Source organism: Temnothorax longispinosus, chromosome 1, assembly GCF_030848805.1.
Source record: "Temnothorax longispinosus isolate EJ_2023e chromosome 1, Tlon_JGU_v1, whole genome shotgun sequence".
Taxonomy (NCBI): domain Eukaryota; kingdom Metazoa; phylum Arthropoda; class Insecta; order Hymenoptera; family Formicidae; genus Temnothorax; species Temnothorax longispinosus.
This window is the reverse complement of record NC_092358.1, coordinates 22,834,661-22,856,629: the sequence shown is the minus strand read 5'-3', so window position 1 is coordinate 22,856,629 and position 21,969 is coordinate 22,834,661. Positions and strand designations below refer to the sequence as shown.

Sequence of the window (21,969 nt, the reverse complement as noted above, 5' to 3'; positions counted from 1 at the left end):
TTTATTTACTTTCTTATCCTAATGTATAATTAAGTGATTATATAGCAAATGTATAACGGAAAAAGTCCACAAAAGTAGAAGTCAAGTTTACTGGAGAACTATTTTAAAATAAAAACTGATTAAAAATAGAAGGAGATAGAATAAAGAAATTCTACCGTAAATAAGTAAGTGTGTGAGAAGTTATAATTTTCCAATTACAATTTTTTATAATACTTTTTATTGATATTATCACAGTAGGAAATGCAAAATTGATAGGATAAATTTCGACGGGAATAAATTATTGGAAGAGAAGGTATAGCTTCTTTGTTTTTCGACAATTTATTTCCGATTATTGTTAAGTCTTACAAAAGAACATATAATACACATTATAGCTTGGCGGTAAATCTATAAGTAGACTAAACCTAATTTATTATAGTTGCGTTTACTTAATAACTTAAATTAATTGTACATATAATATATAAAAAATCATTGCATTCTCCCAAGAATTATCTTCTTGTACATTATAAAACGTATCCGACATATACATATTGAAACTCATATATATGTCGAATATAAAATGTAGTTACCTTAATAAATAAAGTTATTCAAATAAACGTGTCTGATATAGTGGTACGTATTAAAAGTCATATATGAAAATCGAAGAATAGAAATAAAGCGGGAGACTTGCAGAGTGAATTAGGGAAAATAAAATTAGCAAATTGCTCGATTATCTACTTTAATTATTAATCTCCTAATTAAATTTGTAATTCAATAGCCAATTTTATGATAATCTCTTTTTTCGTTCATTATTTAGCTAATATGAAAGAATAAGTAGCAGAGTGAGAAAAAGAGAAAGAAGGAGACCCTATGGAAAATTCACGGGGTCCCGTTTTACTTTGACTTACAGCGACTCGGGATTGACAGTGTACCCGTTCATTTACTTATCAGATTTAATAATTACTCAGTTTATTTTACTTAGTGCGATCAGGCAGATCACAAATTGTGTACGAGAGAGAGATTCCTAACAGCTAACACCAAACTTTTCTTATCTTTGGTATCTATAAGTTAAATGCCTTACATGATCGGGATCTCCTTCAAATTCTTTCCAATAAATCGTGCTTATCACTTGTTTGTTTTTAACGAAGTTGTCTATAGAGCTATAATTAATAATCCTAATAAAATGTTGTGTCCTGAATGTTTCATCAGATTATATATGTCTCAGTAGTCACAAAGAAAATAAAGAGAGAAAATTGGATAATAATATTTCTCTTTATTGGAAACTTACGGCTCTAAATATGTTTATTCGTGGCTTAATTTTGTATCTTATAAACGACCCAGTAACGTGTTGTGCACGCAGTACCCCTTTAATGTATACGCGTATTTCTTTCAATCGACAACAGGTGTCATGTCGCACTACGGCATCGAGCGAAGAGCAAGAATCGATCATTTACTCCATAAAAAAGAAATAAAAATTAGAAGAAAGTACTCGTTATACGTTATTAAGTTTAAATAATTTATTTAAAAAAAATAATTTTATGCATTTTTTGATTGCCCTTATGTATTTAATTTGTTTCTTAACATTTCCATCATTTATTTATAAAATCTCTTAGTCACAACGCGGTCTATAAGTATAATTTAAAAATATTTTAATATAAAAGGACATTTTGCACTTTTCATCAGAAATAATAAATCTAAAATTTAAATTTATATTACGATTTATTTTTGAGGTATTTAAAAAATAAAGGATGTAAGCACACACAAGCTAAATAAATATATTTAATAAATCAAAGTGAATAATGTATATAAAATTGCTTTTTTTAATAACTTGATTAATTAGATTTTTTGTTTGTAAGAATGTAAATCTTAAATAGAAAACACTTTCAGATTAAAAACACTTGCAAATTATATTTTTAGCTTGCAATGGCGGGACCTGTCTAGATTAAATTGTAGCTTATGCTTTTTTTTAAAGCAAAGGTCGATAGTTGACTTTCTTGCGTCTCCTACGATGTCGTTTTGCGACTCGACGTTTCATATATTATATAAACATTATCACGATACTATGACAACGTATATACTATTAGACAAACAACACCTTAACATTATTAATAATTCTTTTCTTTATCATTGTTCCATAGGGGTAGGCTATATTTCACGTTATCTATATCGTGCGTTTCTTACTAATTGATTGTTGCAAATTACGTCTGTTCGCTCCAGTTGCGCTTTCCGTTTTTAGCTTCATTCCTTTTCTCTTCCATCCAAAGATTAAAATATAAGTCCATTTAAAACTTTTACGCAAAAAGCGCAAGAAAGTGCATCTCAAACAAACAGATCGTCGTAGACGTAATCGTTGTGAAATTGCTCGCTAAATATCGCGCAAAAACATCACGATTATTATGTAAGAAGAATAATAAAAACGCTTAGTGCTCGAAAAATTTCTTGTTTTCAGTCTCATTTTACATATACCAAGAAATATATTTCATAGGATAAGAAGTATATATTTCTTGTACTAAGTATAATATTAATTATACACACGTGGAGTAAACAGAATATTTTAAATAATTCATGTACAATTGAATTAGTTATTATAAAATGGACATGAGGTACGATTTTTATGGAATTGAATTAATACATAGTGTTTCTTAACTCACAATACATGTTATATACGAAAAAAGTATCAATTGCATTACTAACTACAGGAATATCGATCTCTTTTTACATGCAACGTTTCGAAAAAGGCATGATTACTACTGAGCTTTCTTAGAGGCATTTTGTAATTAATAAGCGCTTATTTATATTTCTAAATGCCAAATATGTACTAAAATATTAATATACATCACGATAAAATTAAGAATAGAGTCCGTAGAATTTTTTAAGAAGTTGTTAGCGTTACTCGTGCATTTTCGTAATCAACTAATTCAATTGTTTTTTTTTTCTTTAATAAATATCGAAAGCAGTATAAAATCCTGATCATATGGTGTCCTTCTCAATTTTTCCTTAAAATATGTTTCAACCATATCAATTCTTGATGTGTTCTATAATCGCACCGTGCCTCCATTAATTTTTTTTTTAATTGTACATCAATATTAATTCTTGATGTTTTTGATATTCAAGATATAAAGTTTTACAAGGATTCAAAATCATCCATCCATCGTAGATGATCTTTGCTATAGACTTAATGTTAAAAATACGTATGGATCAAAAAATCTAAATATTAATACAATTAAATCCGTATTCTTAACATATTAAGATAAAGACCTTCTATTTTTAATATTTTTCCACAGCCCTCAAATAAATATGGATATTTATCTGTTGGACGTAATAAATAAAAATATAAATGGACCGAGCAATTTTCCATGCCGACAATGCTTTGGAGAGGGAAAGTCAAGATAAATAAAATGAGAAAATAATTGTCGTGTCTCTTTCTCTCTTATTCGCGCCTATACGCGTTGACATTCGATGCGTCGCGTGATATGCATGTGCGTATACATACGCATGCATATGTGCATAAATAAGAAATTCTTATTTACTAAGAAATGTCTTTGAATATCCGCTTCAATATGGCATCCTCCTCTTTCATTCGCGCTTTCTCTAATTATGATGATCACGTGGTCATATGATAAGTATGGATTATTAGCATATATGTATACATATAGCAGCACAGGAGTAGATGTTAAGAATACGGAGTTCATAAATGTTGTTACAATGAGAATGGAGATGTTAAGAATAGAGGGGGGGGTATTAAGAATATGAAGATTTAATCATAGGTTTACAAATAAAATGCTTACTGATAACTGGCAATGTGTAATATTTAATGTTTTGTAATGTTGTATAAAAGGTTATAAAAATCGAAAAGCAATCTTAAAACAAATATCACGTAAATTTGTATCAAAATTTTAAAACCATCCATAAAACTGAGCGAGCAGAACTGGCAGTGTGATTGTGTTTAATATTTCACAGCATGTTGCAAAAGGTTGTAAAAAGCACAAAGAAAAATAATTTTAAAAAATACATTTATATCAAAACGTTTAACCTACTCTTAAAAACGAATAGAAATAGTGGAAAAAAGATGGATAATTATTGCGGTCATAAATAAACAATTAAGAAATCTGCTGTCTAATTTTACTATCAAAATTTCAATATTTACTCTAAATTATATGGCGATATCTGAATTTCTGGCAGTTTGTAATTATATCGATATTTCCAGCCGTTGTAGCTGGACCCGTCGTCTCGGTCAAAATTAGCTGAATATATGATAATGGACTACGGTTTAAATGGCAGTATTTACGCAAGCGAGATAACTAACGAGAAACGGTAGTGTGCGCGATATTTTTTGGTATTCTTATAATGCATACAGTAAAATTATGTATATATATACTGTACAAATACGGGAATGCGTACAGTATGTAAGGGAGCGCATTTGAGCCCGAATTCAACCAATATTGTGTAAAATAAAACGCTATGTGCAACCTTGCCATTTTTATATTACCATTTTGGCTTATATTGAAAACACAGTAAACATGTAGATTGTTGCGAACATAAAATGTCGCATCTCATTAGTTGGCCCGTTAAACTTTAATTGTGCATGATAGCATATTTCAAAGAATGGCAAACGTTTTTACACTGTCACGTTACATACACGAAAAATTAAAAGAAAATTATCAAACTTTAAAAATGGCATGCAAATGCATCCGCGTTTATATACTAGATAATTGTGACTTGGCGATCTCTTGTCCATTGCTATATATGCATTATTGATACGTAGTCACGAACATTTTTAAAGTTCGGATACCTTTAAGAGAGACTTCATATAATAAACGGTAACTGCAAGCGCTTCGGAAAGTTTCGAAGGTATACGTCTCTTGGTTGTGTCCAGTTAGTTCCACACACACACGCACACACATTCACACACACACACACACACACATACATACACATACATACACACACATAAACATACACTTTCTTTCTGTCCCGTTTCGTTTAAGTGTACGATTTTCCATCCGCTCACTCGAGCATATCAAGCTGCCGAATGGCGCTTATACCGCTTTATTTTTGAGTGCTTAACCGCTTCTACGTGAAAAAAAGTATAGATAGCAATAGCAATGAGGCAACGAGGACGGACTGACCGGCCTGGACCGAGGTCGAACCAGAGCTAAACCAGCTGGACCCGGACGAACCCACGCGGGCGTTTTCATGGCGGCTGGATGGCTGCTCGGATGCCATCAAATCCTCGCGCGAAAGCTCCGGGCATGGCAGCTCTTCTAGCTTCAATTCGAATAAGTTTTTCATGCAGCACTTTTTACCATCACGATTATTCTGCAAATCAAAATTAAAATTATCTACGTAGTATCAGTTAAGGAGATTCGAACGGTTTGATTAAACAAAGGTTAAACCTAAAACATATGCGTGCGTGTACGATACAATAAAGATTAATTAAATTAGTAACGTTAAAAAAAAATACTTCCATTATTTTTAAAATTTGAATCTGAATATATAAAATTTTTCATATTTTTAAAAATTTTGAATTTTTTTCTATAATATTTGTACCTATATTAGTCTTCTATATTTTTGTTAGTCATTTTTTATAAAAATCATTAATGTGTAATATGGAGACTAAAATTAAAAATCTGACATTAAGCTCAGCTTGGTACACGCAAAACATGTTATAGTATTAATTTTAATTGCAATCAGCTCAACTTTTGGATGATCAATTTTCATGCAATAGCATAAACATTTAAATTGCCTTTTAATTAGTAATTAAGATTTTAATGAATTTTAAAGAAATTCATTTAATGAAGCAACTATCTTTAATATCATTGTAAGAGAAATTTCAGAAGCTATATTATGTGTAATCAACAAGCTGATCTATATCCTACCTTGTTGTGATAATTTGTCGAATTTTCGTCAAAGGATTCATCATAATATTCATCGTTCTCAGCCTCATCGTCGTCCTCGTTATTATCGCCTCTCAAATTATCGTTAACGTATTCGTCTGTAATAAAATACAAATAATTCTGTTTAAAAAAAAAATGCGATATATGAAGACACTTTCTTCCCCCTTCCTTCTCTCTCTCCTTCTCTCTTTAAGATTTTATTTTTGATTAATCATAAAATATTTTTGTAAGTAATAAATATCCACCAGTTTAATACATTTTATCGACATTGTGGAATATATAAAGCAATTTATACGTATAAATAGAAATATAATTACTTTGTTTTTAACTTCTATTGACAAGTAGTACATATAAAATTAAATTATGGTGTCTATATTCATACAGCGGATAGAATGCTCTTATATATTTCTAAATTAAGTAAATTTTGCATTTCGCCTTTTTGACACAAAACTGAGTTAAGTTTCGCCGAAAGGCATTCATATACTCGCTCGCGCGTGAACAAAACTTACTGGAAATCTTGGGCGGCTGATTTCTCCCCAGGTCTTCGTTGTTGATCTTCTGCGTTGCATTATTGCTCTCAAGGAAGCAAGTCAGCTCCTCCAGGGCACTCCTCAGTTCCGTGTTCTTCGTCTCGTTCCGCAGGCCCCAGATCCACGCGAGTTTGCAGTCGCAGATCAGATTGTTTCCTACATGCAGATAAGATGATGCACTTTGATCAGTCAATCTCGTTACTTTGATCACGAATCGCCCGAATTCACTGCGGATGATTTAACATTGCTGTTCGCAAACTTTAAACAACTCGCGCGAATCTCTTTAATACATTATTACAATCTTTTACTCTCTTATTTTGGATTCGAATTTATTTGCGAGATACTTATCCGATTTTTATTTAACATTGTTCTTTAGCGGACAATAAATTTGACAATACTTTAGATAATTTCTTCTCAAATATATAGATGCTACAATTTATTTAGATGATCGTAGTACTTACCGCCCAGGTATAAGTGGCTGTTATTGCCGTAGAAATTAGTCACGATTGGTTTAATGTTGTCAAAAGTCATGGTCTTCAGCGAATTTACCCTCAGATCCAAAAAGTGAACACTGGGTGCACCAGCTAAAAAGTCTGGCTGCAATGTCACCAGCTTATTGCTGCTGAGATGCAACTTCCGGAGATTGCGCATGCTGTCAAATGCTCTTTCGGCTATATATATGATCTTATTTTGATCAAGCTGGACCTCGGTTAATTCCGGCATCTCGACAAAGCTACGATCGCCGATCATGGTGATCTGATTGAGGCGTAGATCGAGACGCAGCAAATTGCGCAGACCATGGAAACTGTCGCGCGTGATGACAGTGATCTGGTTGCCGCTCAGCTCGAGTTCCTGCAGCGAGCCCAGAAGCTTGAACGCCTTGTCGTGAACAGTGCTAATGTTGTTGCGGTTCAGGTACAGCTTGCTCAAGTTCGGCAAGTTCACAAATGTATCTCTATAAACAATTATTCAAAATATGTTGTGTACATCATGTATATATATTTTTTATTGCGTCTTTTAATTAAATAAAATTTTATTTCTTATACTTATATTAATTCTCATTAGTCAATATTCACGTCACTTATTATTTATGCAATTTGTGCATTATGTATTTACTGTTAAGTGAATAGATATAATACGTGTGATAAAATATTACACATATTATGTAAAAAGTAATTACAAAAATAAATGTAATTCATAATAATGTGATATATTAGTATTCTAAATATATTATATTATAAATATGCATAATATTAATTGGAGAAAATGTCATTTTCAGCCGGATTGGATCTTGATAGCCTAATAATAATATTTCTATGTGAATTTTATACTTTTTTCAACTTAGTAAATTGCGCTCCGATTATTTGTCGGTCTAGAAACAGCTTTTTGTTGGAACAATAAATTCACATACTTAAATCGATAATAATCAATTTAACTTTTGATGCTGATAAGCATCCTTTTTAAATCACTGTAAATATTATATGATGCAAAATATAGGCGCTGTTTGACAGTAATAATAATAATAATAATTTTTTTTAATATAAAAGTTTTAAGTATGGCATCGTAACTTCAAGTTCTTTACATTAAATTTTTAATTAAATTATCACTTTTATTGATACATTATCTAAAAATTTTCTGAAACTATATTGCATATATTTTCGTACATTATCGTATATTAAAATAAATGTACATAAATATTCTCAAATAAAATGCAATTATATTGCATTTCATTAAATATAATATATTTAATATCTATATATCTATACTATTATTATAAAGCAACAGGGTTTGCATTTTTTTTGTTCGCTATGATCTCGGAAACCAATGGACCGAATTTTTACCAAACGTATATGAAATAGGGGTAGAATTTCCCGGGGAGTGCTATAGGGTGTATAGTTTTTTGTTACCGATCTTCTGGAAACCGGTTTTTCTAATTTCTTCAATTTTTCGGGAAATAATTGGCCGAATCTCAAAGAATTATAGATCAAGCAGGGGCAGAATTTTTCGGGGAGTGCTATAAACTGTATAATTTTTCGTTACCGATCTTTTTGGAAGCCGGTACGGAAATTTTTTCAATTTTTCGGGAATTTATTGACCGAATCTTAAAGAAGTAGTGGTAGAATTTTACGGGGAGTGCCATGATGTGTACAGTTTTTGTTACCGATCTTTTTGTAAACCGGTTCGGAATGACCGAATCTCAAAGAATTGTACATAAAGTAGGGGTTGAATTTCCCGGGGAGTGCCATAAAGTATATAATTTCTCGTTACCGATCTTTTAAAAACCAGTTTTTTTAATTTTTTTCAATTTTTCAGGAAATAATAAGGGGGGAGGGGGAGGGGGGAGGGAGGGAAAGAAAGAGAGACTATTTGCGTGTCTTAATACACATGTTCTCCGGGGCGAAGCCCGGCGAGGCATGCTAGTATATATATATATGATAATGTGTAAAAGAACTAATCTTCATAGCATGCATAATCTTTTAATAATTTAATTAAAGTATTTTTTGAATAACATTTTGTAATAAAAGCAAGTTTAAATTGTATAATATTGTAACATAATCTTCTATATTTTTACATAAGAGTATTTAGTAGATATTACTTTTTTTAAATCTTTTTTTATTTATTTTTGTACAACAAACTAAATAATTTGTACTTAATGTTGTGAATTATTGGTTTCAAGCTAAAATACAAAAGTATTTATAAATTTCTGACTTATTAATATTGCAATGTATGAGAAAAATATATAAACAATGTATAAACAATACTTTTTTCATAAGAACACTTCTTTTTAAGCTTATATATTATACCCATTTTCTCAATAAGTAATGCAAATAGCACAAATAATATATGGTATGATGATATAAATAACGAATAAAAATTTCATTCGTTAGATTAACAAACACGATAAAAAGTTATAATAGCCACCTCTACTGGACAACTACTCGCCAGCAACTATCAGTTATCCGTACCTATTAATCTCAGGGATGCGATTATCGTCGAGATTGATGACAGTGAGATTTCGCATGTTCGCGAAAGCGTACTTGTGCAGCACAACGATCATGTTGCGGTGGAGATTGATCTCGGTAACGCCGTTGAGATTGCTAAAAGCGTTCTCGGCAATCTCGTGGAGCCATCCATACTTGAACACGATCACGCGCAAATTCTTCAGTTTGTGCAGCACCTGACTGGGCACGTAGTCGAGGCTGCCGATCTGACGTACCGTAAACGTCAATTTTTTCAGATGGCTTTGCGATGTGAAGTAATTCCACATGGAATCGTCCTGCACGAACTTGCTCAATACCCAGCAATCGGCCTCGCTGGCATTTTGCAGGCCAACATTGTTGCAGTAACAAAAAATCGGCGCTTGCTGGTTCTCAATGTCGCAGATATTCACTTCCTTTGCCTCCTTGATGAGTTTCTTTTTGCCGCGCGTCTTGGGCACTGCCAGACCCGACGACGCGAACAAGATTGTCACCAGCAACAGTTCAAGAACGAGGGAATGGTACAGAAATTGGCGCATTATAATCCTGAAACAGAGAATTGACAATTTTGCTTGAGTATATTACTTTATATATGACTCATTAATTGATACCGAGATTATTTTATAATAAAATTATTTTGGAAAATTCTGGTAATATATATTATTCTTTGACTGACGTGTAACAATTTAACAGATTTTTATTATACATTTTTCTTCCTTAAAAGAATTTTTTCAAAAATAATACGCGATTTTTATCTCTCTTCTGATGGATTTTTATCTCTCTTGGATGGATTTAAGTGTGAATAATGAGCAACTGATCGTCCTCGAAGCATCGAGGCGATGACGAGGCGATAAGGGTCGATTTCCATTGTATTTAAAGTCGGCGCGATACGATGCGCGCCTCCGGCTCTGTATCACAGAAAATTTGCTCGACAGCTCCATTACAAGCACGTCGATACGTAACGGCATATCGTTTCTCCATCACGAGGCTGCTCTTTAGAGAAAAACATTCCCTTCTTTCATCCATAGAGAGGACGTGGACACATTGTCGCACCGATCGATGGTATCTCCGATAAATAAGAATTTTTTTAGTCGAATGTTGTTCTTTCAAAGAGATACATTATATAATGTATCTACAAAAAAATTTTAATATGCGCGTTAAAAATATTTTTAATCGATATAAATTATTAATTAAACTGTTAAAATTTTTTAATACGCAAGGATTTTACAATGTTTATGATTTGCATTTAAAATTTACAAAGCTTTTCTTTGTCTTTCCTGTGTTGTGCTTATCGACCGTTAAATTCATTAACTCGTCTTTTTTAATCGAATGAGTATTGGAATGCTATTATAAGGATTCCGCTTCTGCGTTAATATTGTATTATATTGTATTATATTACGTACGTAATGGCGTTTTTTTTAATTTCAGATATCTCATTGATTTCTTCATATTTTTATTCAACTCAATATTAATTACATTTAATAATTAAATAATAATTAAAATCAAAAATACTTAATTAAAAAACAATTCTGATTTATTAATTATATATGTTGTGTCACAAAAGAATTGTTCATATCATTTTAAATAAATAAATATTTTTACCGTGTAATTCCTTCAACTATTTTATGCCTTCAAAATTTTTCAGTAATACTGCATAGTTTACGAAAGATCGATTTTAGAACAAAATAACGCTTGGAAAATAATTCACTCTAACTTCATAAACTCTAGGATATGAATAACTCCGGTGGGAAAAGCAGCATAGATAAAAATTTCCTCAGTGGGAGAAGAAAAAATAATTTCTATTCAGGCCGAGAGAGAGAAAAGCCATCCACTATTGCCACATAAATTAAAGGATTTCCTTGACCTAGTGAGCCATTTTTTATCTAGATAATATCATACATTATTTTTTTATACAAATTCTTGGATAAAACTCGAGTCGTTGTTTTCTTAACAAAAAGATATGACAAACATTTTTAAAAATTATATGAACTAGCCGAAGTACCTAGTACCTATACTTTTTAGGAACTAAGCTCTAACGGTTTGTACAAGTAATAGCTTATAACAACTTATTCCTAATTTAATTTAAAGTAGATACTTCTATAGTTTTATAATTATATTTATAATTATATAATTAAAATTACCTATATCTATATTTATTATAGAAACATAAAGCCTTTTGGCATCCTAAGTCTGCGTAGCAGCTTCATGCTATTCTCTTCACGTTTCTCTTCCTTCGAAATTCAATAGCGATAATCTCGTCTATAATAATCGTGAAATTTCATAAATATGACGGTAGATGATATCGCATAGCGATGCTTTTGTCGTGCAATAACGTTTGTTCGCAAACTTCTAGAGGCCGGACGGTTTTAACGTACACGCGGCGCGTTCGCGAATTTCGCGAACTTTCCTCCTCCGTATAACTCGGCTTATTTAATTACTGTCGGGAACAGCGAAAGCTTCGACGAAAAGCCACGGGGATCCGCGAGTTCCGGATCAATTTGAGTTTTGTTCAATTTTCCTGATGGACTTCTCCCCCCCCCTCTCTCTCTCTCTCTCGCTCCTCCATCTCGTTCGTTATGCCAAGGTGTTCACTAGATGAGTAACATATTTATTCGTCGGTTAAATCTACCCGTAAGGCGAAACGCCCGTTTGCATAATGGAAACGGTGATTCTATTTAAATTAGTCGACATGAAATTTGTCCACAATATAGAAGGACGAAAAGAAAAAGTAAGAATCTGATTGTACAATATTCAATTACATTTATTTCAATTTAAATCAAATTGTAATACAATGTATTATGGAAATAAAGTATTATTATATTTTATTAAAATTCTACAGACGAAAATAGTCTAAAATTGAGGATTAAAATGTTTCAGTCATAAATTTTTTATACTTCATGTACGCCTGTACTTGGGTCTCCAATATATCATTTTTAAAATATTTTTATTCTCTCTGATTAGGTAAATTTTTCACCTCGTGCAATAGTATATCGGAGCTCGTAACGTATTTCGCGGATGAAATAAATCACAAAACTGGCGAATATCATCTGTGGTGAGCGCAGCCGTTACAGAACCGCTGCGGTGGATATGGCCGATGCAACATATGCAGATAATGCGCGAAAGTTTTTAAACAGCGCACTTGGGATACTCGTAATACTTCGTGAACCGCACGATAGCCGCCGCTTTGTTTCGTACTTATTTCCGATTGCGAGCGAAACTCGTCTTGGAGGGCACCGCGTGTTGCGTGAAGGCAAATGCAAGTCCGAGACTTTGCGCAATGTTGTCTCGACTTTGCAATATTTGCATTTAATTTCGTCTATAGTATAGCTACGGAGTTGCCTACTACTTTGTGAAGTTGATACTCTTATACGACGATGACAGTCGCGCTGAATCGTAATATCCGCTACATTGTCAGCATTTATATTGATACGTTTATATAGTTCCAATTTAAAGTTTCTATATTCGAGTTCTTCGCAATTTGAAATTGTTTTAAGCAATATTATTTTTTACTATATTCTATTTAGTAATAACAATTTCTTTCAAAATTATAGCTTTCTTTATATTTTACAGATGTGCACGCCATTTTCATCTCAATTTAATTGATACACACATCTTCTCTCTCTCTCTCTTCTCTTTTCACCGCTCCCCACTCTTCTCCCCAAAACTTTCTCGCCGCGATAATTCTACAGTATAAAGCACAATGTACCGAACCACAAATAATAACGCACGAAACTGGCACTTGCCGTTACAAAGGGCGCAACGTCATGAACGAGGCAAAGACATATGAATATGTGTTATACCTGGTTGGAACGTTTAATATAACTTCGCAACTGACCGAAGTTTCGACACAGTGCGCGATTGCCATACGTTGCACCACGAAAATTATCCACGACACCGCGGTCCATTCGGCGCCTCTTACCATCACGCACGCTCCGTTGCTGTATGCTAATTGCGCCTTAATGGAATTCGAGCCGTGAGACTCGAGATGAGAGAGTGCCGGGCGGGCGTGTGCAAAACACGAGTTGTTTATTCCAAAAGTTAGGCGAGTAGAATGTCGAGACGCGACGAATTTAACCCCTCCGCTCAGTAATCTAAACCCTTTTCAATCCTCTATTGTAACGTTTCCAGGACGTTAAATTATAGCCTCTTATTTAACGTCGGGAATAACATGAAACGCGCCGCTACGCTTAACATTAGATAATGAGCAACTTTGTATATAAGAAGAAAAATGGTACAGGCATATATAAATACCTTGAATATAAATTCCGAAGGTAAACGCAGATTAACAAATGGATTATCGTAAATAAGCTAATAAGCTTGTTTGGATAAATGGAGTTTCAATTAAGTAATAATTTTATTAATTCACCATTAAAAACCACTTTACAGCCGTTTTAAAGCTACTAAAGATATTTTAAGCTCGCACAGTGGCAGCAACAGCAATACGCTAATACAATGCAAATTAATACTGCTTAATAAGTTTAATTAAAAGCGTAAGCTCGGCGTATACCGTATTATTCAACGATGAATTCGCGATCGCATAGAGAGAGAGAGAGAGAGAGAGAGAGAGAGAGAGAGAGAGAGAGAGAGAGAGAGAGATTCGCAAAGGATGGCATCCAATCAACGTCGAAATGTGGTGCAATTGGAAAATTCTCGCGGTGCAGCGATGCGTTGCGGGAATTGACTCGTATTTCTATGGCGCGCACACATATAAGCACGATTCCATTATGCTAATTACATTTGACTACGATTCGGCGAATTAATAATTAGATCGAGAGATATTTTAGCAATTCATACGCGTGGATTTTTTTTTTAATAAAGATATCATAATGCGTAATGGCGGTATGAGAGAACCCCAGGACACACAGGATCCCGTATTATATGGATCGCAATATCGAGAAGTCGCCTATAGCGACGGGGGCCCTCGACTCGATCGAAGCGCGCCTCGTATCGTGCTTTTATGCTAATGACTGACGGCGCGATTCGAGCTTTATTATAGGCCGGTACATCCGCACTATGCAAAAGAAGGACGCAATACGTTTTCGGAATGCCTCGGATGCAAATAAAACAAGAAAAAGCGGACGAAAAGGGGGAGCGCGCCCCTCACGTGACTATACCGATCTAGGGAGAAAACCAGTGTATAACTGCGCCGGGAGCTTCTTAAGATTATGCCTAGACATGATCCAACATAGATCGGGGCCTGGGGGGATGAATGGGGGGAAAGGGGAGAGAGAGAAGGGGAGGTTTGAATCTAGCTAGTGTATGCAAATCCCCCTCGTGGCAAACTGCTAGACATTTGCATAAGCTTACAGATAACGACGCGTTAGAAGTAGAAGCCTTTCCTTTGGATTCGTTTCTACCGCGCCGGGTTCTTTCAACGGAAGGGAAGAGCAAAGAATCGATCTCTCGAACGTGGCCGATCCCTGCAACGGTATCCGAGAGTGTGATTTTACGGACGGAAACTCGCAATTTCTTAAATGTCTCGAAAAATTGATCAAATACCATATCGATATGAAAATTAAGATCATATTTTATGACGACGACAACAAAGAGGATATGACGCCTCTGCACCTCATCGACCCCTTTTCGAGCTTCATGTTTTTTACTGCATATCGCGGAAGAAAGCGGAGAACGATGGTAGCTGAGAAAAAATCGAGAACGCCCTTATCGATAATGGCGTGTGTCGAGAGCGGCCGTAAAGGCAGTTCGTTTATCGAGAGGGGGATACTGGAGGCACCTGGACTGGATGTATAGTTTGACGTGCTCGGGCGTATGACGAGCCCTTCTTCGATCGAGAAAGCAAATATGGGCGAGAACTCGAGCCGTTATGGCGTCAGAATTCAAACACCAGACTGATCGAGAGTGTTAGTGGTATTCTAGAAGAACAATTTTCTACCTCATATGCAAAAAGAAAAATAGAAACTTGTTATCAATGGAAAGTTTCATCTTTTCTCACAATTTGTGTATCTCTCATCGATATTCAAAATTTTATAAAAATTTAGATTTAGAAGAAAGCTTTCCAAGAATAAAAATAATTTTATATCTTATATGTAGAAGAAAGATAAAAATATCTAAAAAAAAAATTTTTTCTCATGCAATTTCTATTATTGATATTAATTAAAGAATTGTGATAACAGAAATTTCATGCTTATGAATTACTGACTTGTCAGAAGAGTTTTATTATCAACGCCTCATTAGCACGGAAAACTTCCCTTCTCCTCTCTTTAATTCACCGAGTCGCCAACGATTTAATTAGATCTTGCACGCGCCCTCGGCAAGTGAAAGCTCCGTGACGCCAACGTCGCCGTCGGGACGCGTGCCCGTCCTTCTGACGAAGTGACGCCCATTCACTGGATTCTTACAACGGAAACTTTTGGCCCTCGTATTTCATTTAGTTCTCAAAATGAGGCCACGTTCGTTCGACGATCGCAAATTCAGGAAAATTATAGCTTTTCTGCATCGCGCGCGTGAAAGGTGACAGCTCAAATTTGGAATTTATTTTCACATGGACGATAATTAATTAAATTTTGTCCAAATTTTACTAATGTAATGATAAAATAATGAAATGTCGCAAGTATGAAAAATTTTGTATCCACAAATATATGTATATTTTTATATTTTTATACAATGTATGTTATTCAATATTCTATAGCTTCTCTAGATATGTATATTGTGTAGATATACGTATATTAGAAAACAGAGTGATTGTATATCACAAAATTCTCGAAAATAGAAAATGAAAAAAATAAAATTTCTTTTTAAATTTTAAGATTAGAAATTAAATTTAAAAAGCTTTTTAATCACAATCCATTTAAAACTGATTATTAAGGATAATTAAAATATAAATAATTTTAAAATAAGAAAAAATATAAATATAACCAGAATATAACCGGATTAAAAAGTCTTTGTCTGCCCACACGACGAGTAAATTCTATATAACGATGTTAGAATATTAACGTTATTGCACTTGAAATGCAAGCACGCTGAGAGTTACATCGACGAAGTTCGTGTATGTATGTCTATATGTGGTATTCTCCCTTCAGTCGTATATCAAACATATCAGTATAGCAGAGGTGCCAGCCGAGAAAGAGCCAGAGGTCGAACTCTTATTGCCGTAAAATACAGCAACAAGGCGATGATGTAGTGGCCAGCACGGGTCGGAATTTTTAGCGCGAGGACGATTGCCAGAAATGCGATATAGGAATATCGTAACGCTCTGAAAGTATGAAATTGGCGACAATACTATCACGTTTTAAAAGAGCTTTTAAAAGGAACACTTCAAACAAATAGTGTGCAATTTAATCGAAATTGCAAACGAATCAGCAGAAATGGATATACTGCAGTTCATAAAAATTGAAAAAAGTAAGCATATCATTTAATTCAAAATACATTGTACAAACATATCTCTTAATTGAAAATAATATTACAGACGTGTTTTAATATATAAAAATAATTTATATATTTTTCAATATTTTTATATTTCAGTCTTTCAATATTTCATGTAATTAATATCGCGTCGCGTAAATGATGATCCACGGTGCGGTCTCGGTTCGCGTATATTTGGGGCGAGACACTATATATCGTGTCTTTTGATTACATTTATTCATCTATATAAGTTACAAATTAAATAATAAAGTTAGTTATGCATTATATATACATGACAAAAATTAAAAATGTGTATCAAAAGATCTTGAAAATTTTATATTTCTAATAAGACAATTTTTGTACATTCTGATCTGAAATGAAAGAAAGTATAATTAATATCTATTATTGATATTGTACTGTCATGTGTTTACATATGTTAGTTAGTAAGAATCATCTTTGCCCAGTATATTTTGTTATTACAATATACACTAGTTAATATAATCGAACACGACCAATTTCGCTAAAGCACTGAAATACGATCCAGACCAATCGTGTTTCGCGAACCGAATCTTTCCCCAATTCCTCAGCATCTGTACACACGCTCGCACCTTTGTTGGAAACTCAGCCTGCTTTTCAGGCATTCCGGACTACTCCGTACTCCCTGAGGACCCTAGGCCGCGTTTCGCTGCACCAGAAGAAAGGCGCATAAATCGATCTCTCTGCCACAGAGAGCTGCCTAAGCGAATGAAACCTGAATTTTTCAGAATCTCAAAAATATTCGAACATACCTATATAATCTCTTATATTGGTTAATAAAAAATTGCGATAAAAACATTTTAGCAAATTTGCTTAAATATAACAATGACAGTTATAATAATAAGAACATAATAATGATAATAATAAGTACTCAATAATTAAAACGTCTCGACATCTTTCTAACCATTATATTATAATATCGATTAACAAAGTAGAGCATGTAATCAACAATTAAAATGTAATAAGGATAAAAAATAATAAAATAAAATGAACAAATAAATAATTAACGTACTTTTATCATTTTGCAGTGAAAAAGTAAAAATGGAATATCTCGTAAAGAATTTGTCTGCTTTTTACGATCTATTCATTGACATTTTGCAAATTATTAAATTCTATTGTCAATAATAATATGTGTTTTTAAATGTAACTCTTTCAAAAAAACATGTTGCGTTTATTATACACATAAAAAAAAATGAAATTGAACCGATTTTGCTCCCCCCGGCAGAAGTAATTTTTCCATATTTCTCCGGAAACTAGCGAAGCCCGATATTGGTTCCGGATACGTTTCCTCGTGTATATATCGAATCGTTCTGCAGAAGATCGCGTAGTTAATATTATATGTTATCGAGAGAAATTTTCTTCCTTTCTTTTTTCTTTTAACATAGGGAAAGTAAACACTTATATATTTCTTAGTAGCAATTTATAATAAATAAACGTTAATAAGAACTAAATTGCTATTCAATTGTTTCAATATATTCCTATTACATAGATTTTGTTTCTTGTACTAAAATATTTTTTCGTTACAGATATTTAATAAGATATTCTCTGCGATTATTAGTATCTTGTGACAATTTATATAAAGATATCTTAACAAAAACATAAAACAAAAAATAAGAACACATTGGTATCAGTTGAATAAAATAAACTTTCTCTAAATCTATTTTTAAAAAAGGAATTATTTCTAATTTTTTAGTCTTATGTTTTACGTTTTTAATCTTTAATATACATCTCAAAATTATGACAAAATAGCGCATTGCTGATATCAGAATCATATCTAACATTAAAAAATGAAATAACTATTTTTTGTGTGTGTTTTACATTTATTAATTATATTACTTATATCAAAATTTAAACGTTTATTTAAAAACCTCCCATAAAACAAAATTGAGCTTGTTCACAATTTTCTTTGGTGAAATTAAAATAAGAAATAAAAAAATTCTTACGACAATACATATAAAGGAACAAGGAGAAACATTTCTTCTGCAGAAACATTCCTTCTGCAGAAACATTCCTTTCTGTGGAGTACGGAGCACACAGCGTTCCTTTATTTTATTTCGTCGATTGGAGCGCGATAGCGGTGGCTACTTATGGATTGTACGAACCTGCAAACAGTATCTTTGTACCAAACCCGATAATCTTCAACAACTCCAAGAAATAGCTCTTTTCGATTCTTTGGATTTGGAACTCGGGACTTTTCTTTGCGGAGAGAGACATTACTTCCCTATCGTTTGTTGTGCGCAGCGATGCGAGTAGTTAAACTTATTTCACGGTGAAATGATCGTATCGCACTCTTTGATTCTTTTTCATTATTTCTCACGAAAAATGTCACTTGCGTAAAAACCACACTAATCATGTCGTGATATTAACATCTAAGGATTTAATTAAAATCTAAATGTCGATCTGATCATAGTCTAAAAAATTTTATAATTGCGCAATCTATATACAGGGTGTTCCGTAAGTCGAGGTCAATCGCTCGGGAGATGAATGGGGAACCAAAAACAAGAAAGAAGTTGATACAAACATATAGGTCCAAAAATGCGTTGTTTTCGAGTTATTGCCATTTTTATGTTAAAATTTGAAATTGCTTTGCCTTCGAATTTTTTTGTTAAAATTGAAAGATATAATTTATACAAATTTATGGCATCATTTATATAGAGGAATAATATACATACAAGAGAGAAAAATGTTCTGCTTTTTTAGCAAAGATTTTTATTTTTCTTGCACTGTATGTTCAATCTCAATTTTTGCCATCAAAAGTTGATTTTATTCCCACGTGTCAAATGGAATATTGTTATAGTACGCATGTTATAAAGGAGAAATAAAGATATTCATTATTATACCTATTAATAGATGTTACAAATTAATTTGCCGTAAACGTCAAATAATCATAAAATTAATCCTATCCCAAAACTAGTCAAGTTACGCCAAATCGCAATAAGCATTTCATAATTAATTGGAATCCATTGTAATCGCCGAACACAATACGCAAAATTTCTCTCTCTCCCTACCTCCCTACCTCCCTCCCTCCCCCTCTCTCTCTCTCTCTCTCTCTCTCCTCTAATAACTTGTTAGTAAATTAATTTAATTAAATTCTACATCGAAAATTGATCTATCATATTCGAATCTTGAAATCGCTACTATATATCAAAACTATTTATCATCACAGTTAAATAGAATTTATATGTCTATTAGCAACCGTTATATTTATTATTATTTTCTGTATATTATATTGTTTATTAATTATTATGCATATATTAAACATCAATATATCTATTTTAACTTAAAGTATATATACAAAAGTTTGTATAATATAATATACATATATAAAACAAAAAAAACATTTTTAGATTATGCTATCTTTTTTTAAATAAATTTCATATTTAATTCTCTTAAATTATTTTTATTAATTTGAGTAACATTTTTTAAACAATTTAATTCAATGTTAATTAAATATCTTCAACAAGCTTTAATATCATAACTGAGTACTTTAAATCAATTTAATCTACATTGATTGATCAAGCATGTTTCTAGAAATTATATCTAGATTAATTAAAATCAGATTAAGGAAACATCAATTATCTGTATTAATTAAATCCAAGTTAATAATACATATTCTAATTTACGGATAAGAATCAATAATTAAGAATCAAGCAGAAACAAGCACTGTGATCAGCGCTAATATGAGACAAGCATTATATGCGGTTTAGTCGAAAACATGATTTACAATTCCGGGCTCATTTCGGGAGTACGACGGTAAAGCCGCGACTCAGCTCGTGGCTTGTTCTCACCCTGCATTTAATTTCGCGCATTTAATTCCCGTAGGATGCATTCCAGGAAGGAAGGCGACCTACGTTAAGGTAAACCTGGACCGGTTATGACGGCGGCTTTCAGCCGGGATTTCCTGCGAGTGGGGGATGAAGACAGCACAACCCCGAAGAGACCGGAAGCGACGGCTGCGACGGTAATTCCTGCGCGCGAGGAGGAATTAAGGGACTCCCGAACAAAAATGGGGCGAGAGGAGGGGGTGAAGAAGGAGGCAGAGGAGAGGGTGAGACGCGTGATTTAAGTCGCGAGCGGCGAGATAACGCCATCCTCGGTGCCGTAATTTCGCCAAGACGAACGGTTATTGGGCGAACTTCCGCGCATAATGCGGCGCTGTTCCCTTTTGTTGCATCTTCCTGTTTTCTTTTTTTTTTTTATATAGTCAAGCCCAAAATATGTCTCAAGGATTTGGAAAAGTATAGACAACATATGATCTTTCTTCGAAATTAATGACAAACGGAATAATTAACAAGAGAGAATTAATGTTTTCGGTAGACATAATTGTGATATCTAAATAATCTAAGTTTAATTTATGAAAATGATTAAATAATATATAATTAATTAAATATCAATTAATGTCTCTCGAATAGAATATACGTATATAATATCGATCGTATTACTAACGGTTATTCGCATTTTATTAAAAGTCCTTCGTCTTTATTTTATAAGAAAACTACAGTTATTTTATATCGCAAAATAAAAGTGTCTGGGTGTAACAATAGGTTTGTTCGTTTTAGTTGTATTTTCAACACTCTATGTATCTTTCCTTATTCCCCCCTTTTCTCAAAGCCTGAATACACACTTATTCTGTGTCAGATACAGAAAGAAAATGCAGGGAGAAAGAAAAGAAATGCAGTTAAAATGAACAGTCCTATTATGCTTCTAACGTCTCTCCTTATAAATATAACTTTGAGTAAACATTTTCAAAATTCCTCTCAAAACGTTATTATGACACATATGTTTTCTTTAAGAAAAATTCTTACCTGAAATCTTATTTTTATACATTAAGTGTTCGAAATTTAATTATATATCAAATAAATGTTTAGTAAATGTAATTATATAATAAAAAGTCTTAAAAGTGGCATTATTGTGTCTTAATTTAGGTGTCTCACGTATTTGTAAACGAAACAAATCAATCCTCAATCACGATAAAAAAATGTTATATAATTAAATATTTACTAAGCAATATATTATTTATCATAGATCCACAGTTGTGTGCGTATGTTTTAGGATAAAAGATATTTTATATATTATGTAAAAATTTTCTATATCACAAAATGTATCGAAAAATATACCTCTCTTACGGTAAAGGGCATTTATGATAAAAGTAAATCTCTCTTACGATAAAAGTATTAAGGTAATATCATT

The 21,969-nt window shown here is 32.9% G+C and overlaps 1 protein-coding gene across 5 annotated transcripts in view; it reads right to left on the bottom strand.

The window, feature by feature from the left end:
- Positions 1-299: 299 nt before the first annotated feature.
- The window catches only part of Con (leucine rich repeat protein connectin), a 125,173-nt gene continuing 103,503 nt past the window's right edge, over positions 300-21,969 (bottom strand). For all 5 annotated transcript variants that reach the window (XM_071786584.1, XM_071786612.1, XM_071786575.1 and 2 more), the window contains 5 exons: positions 9,370-9,927; positions 6,865-7,358; positions 6,383-6,559; positions 5,856-5,971; positions 300-5,295 (listed from right to left, as the gene is read on the bottom strand). In XM_071786584.1, the coding sequence (XP_071642685.1) occupies positions 5,050-5,295; positions 5,856-5,971; positions 6,383-6,559; positions 6,865-7,358; positions 9,370-9,920 (1,584 nt within the window). In that variant the 5' untranslated portion in view covers positions 9,921-9,927 and the 3' untranslated portion in view covers positions 300-5,049. The remainder of the gene's footprint in view (positions 5,296-5,855; positions 5,972-6,382; positions 6,560-6,864; positions 7,359-9,369; positions 9,928-21,969) is intronic.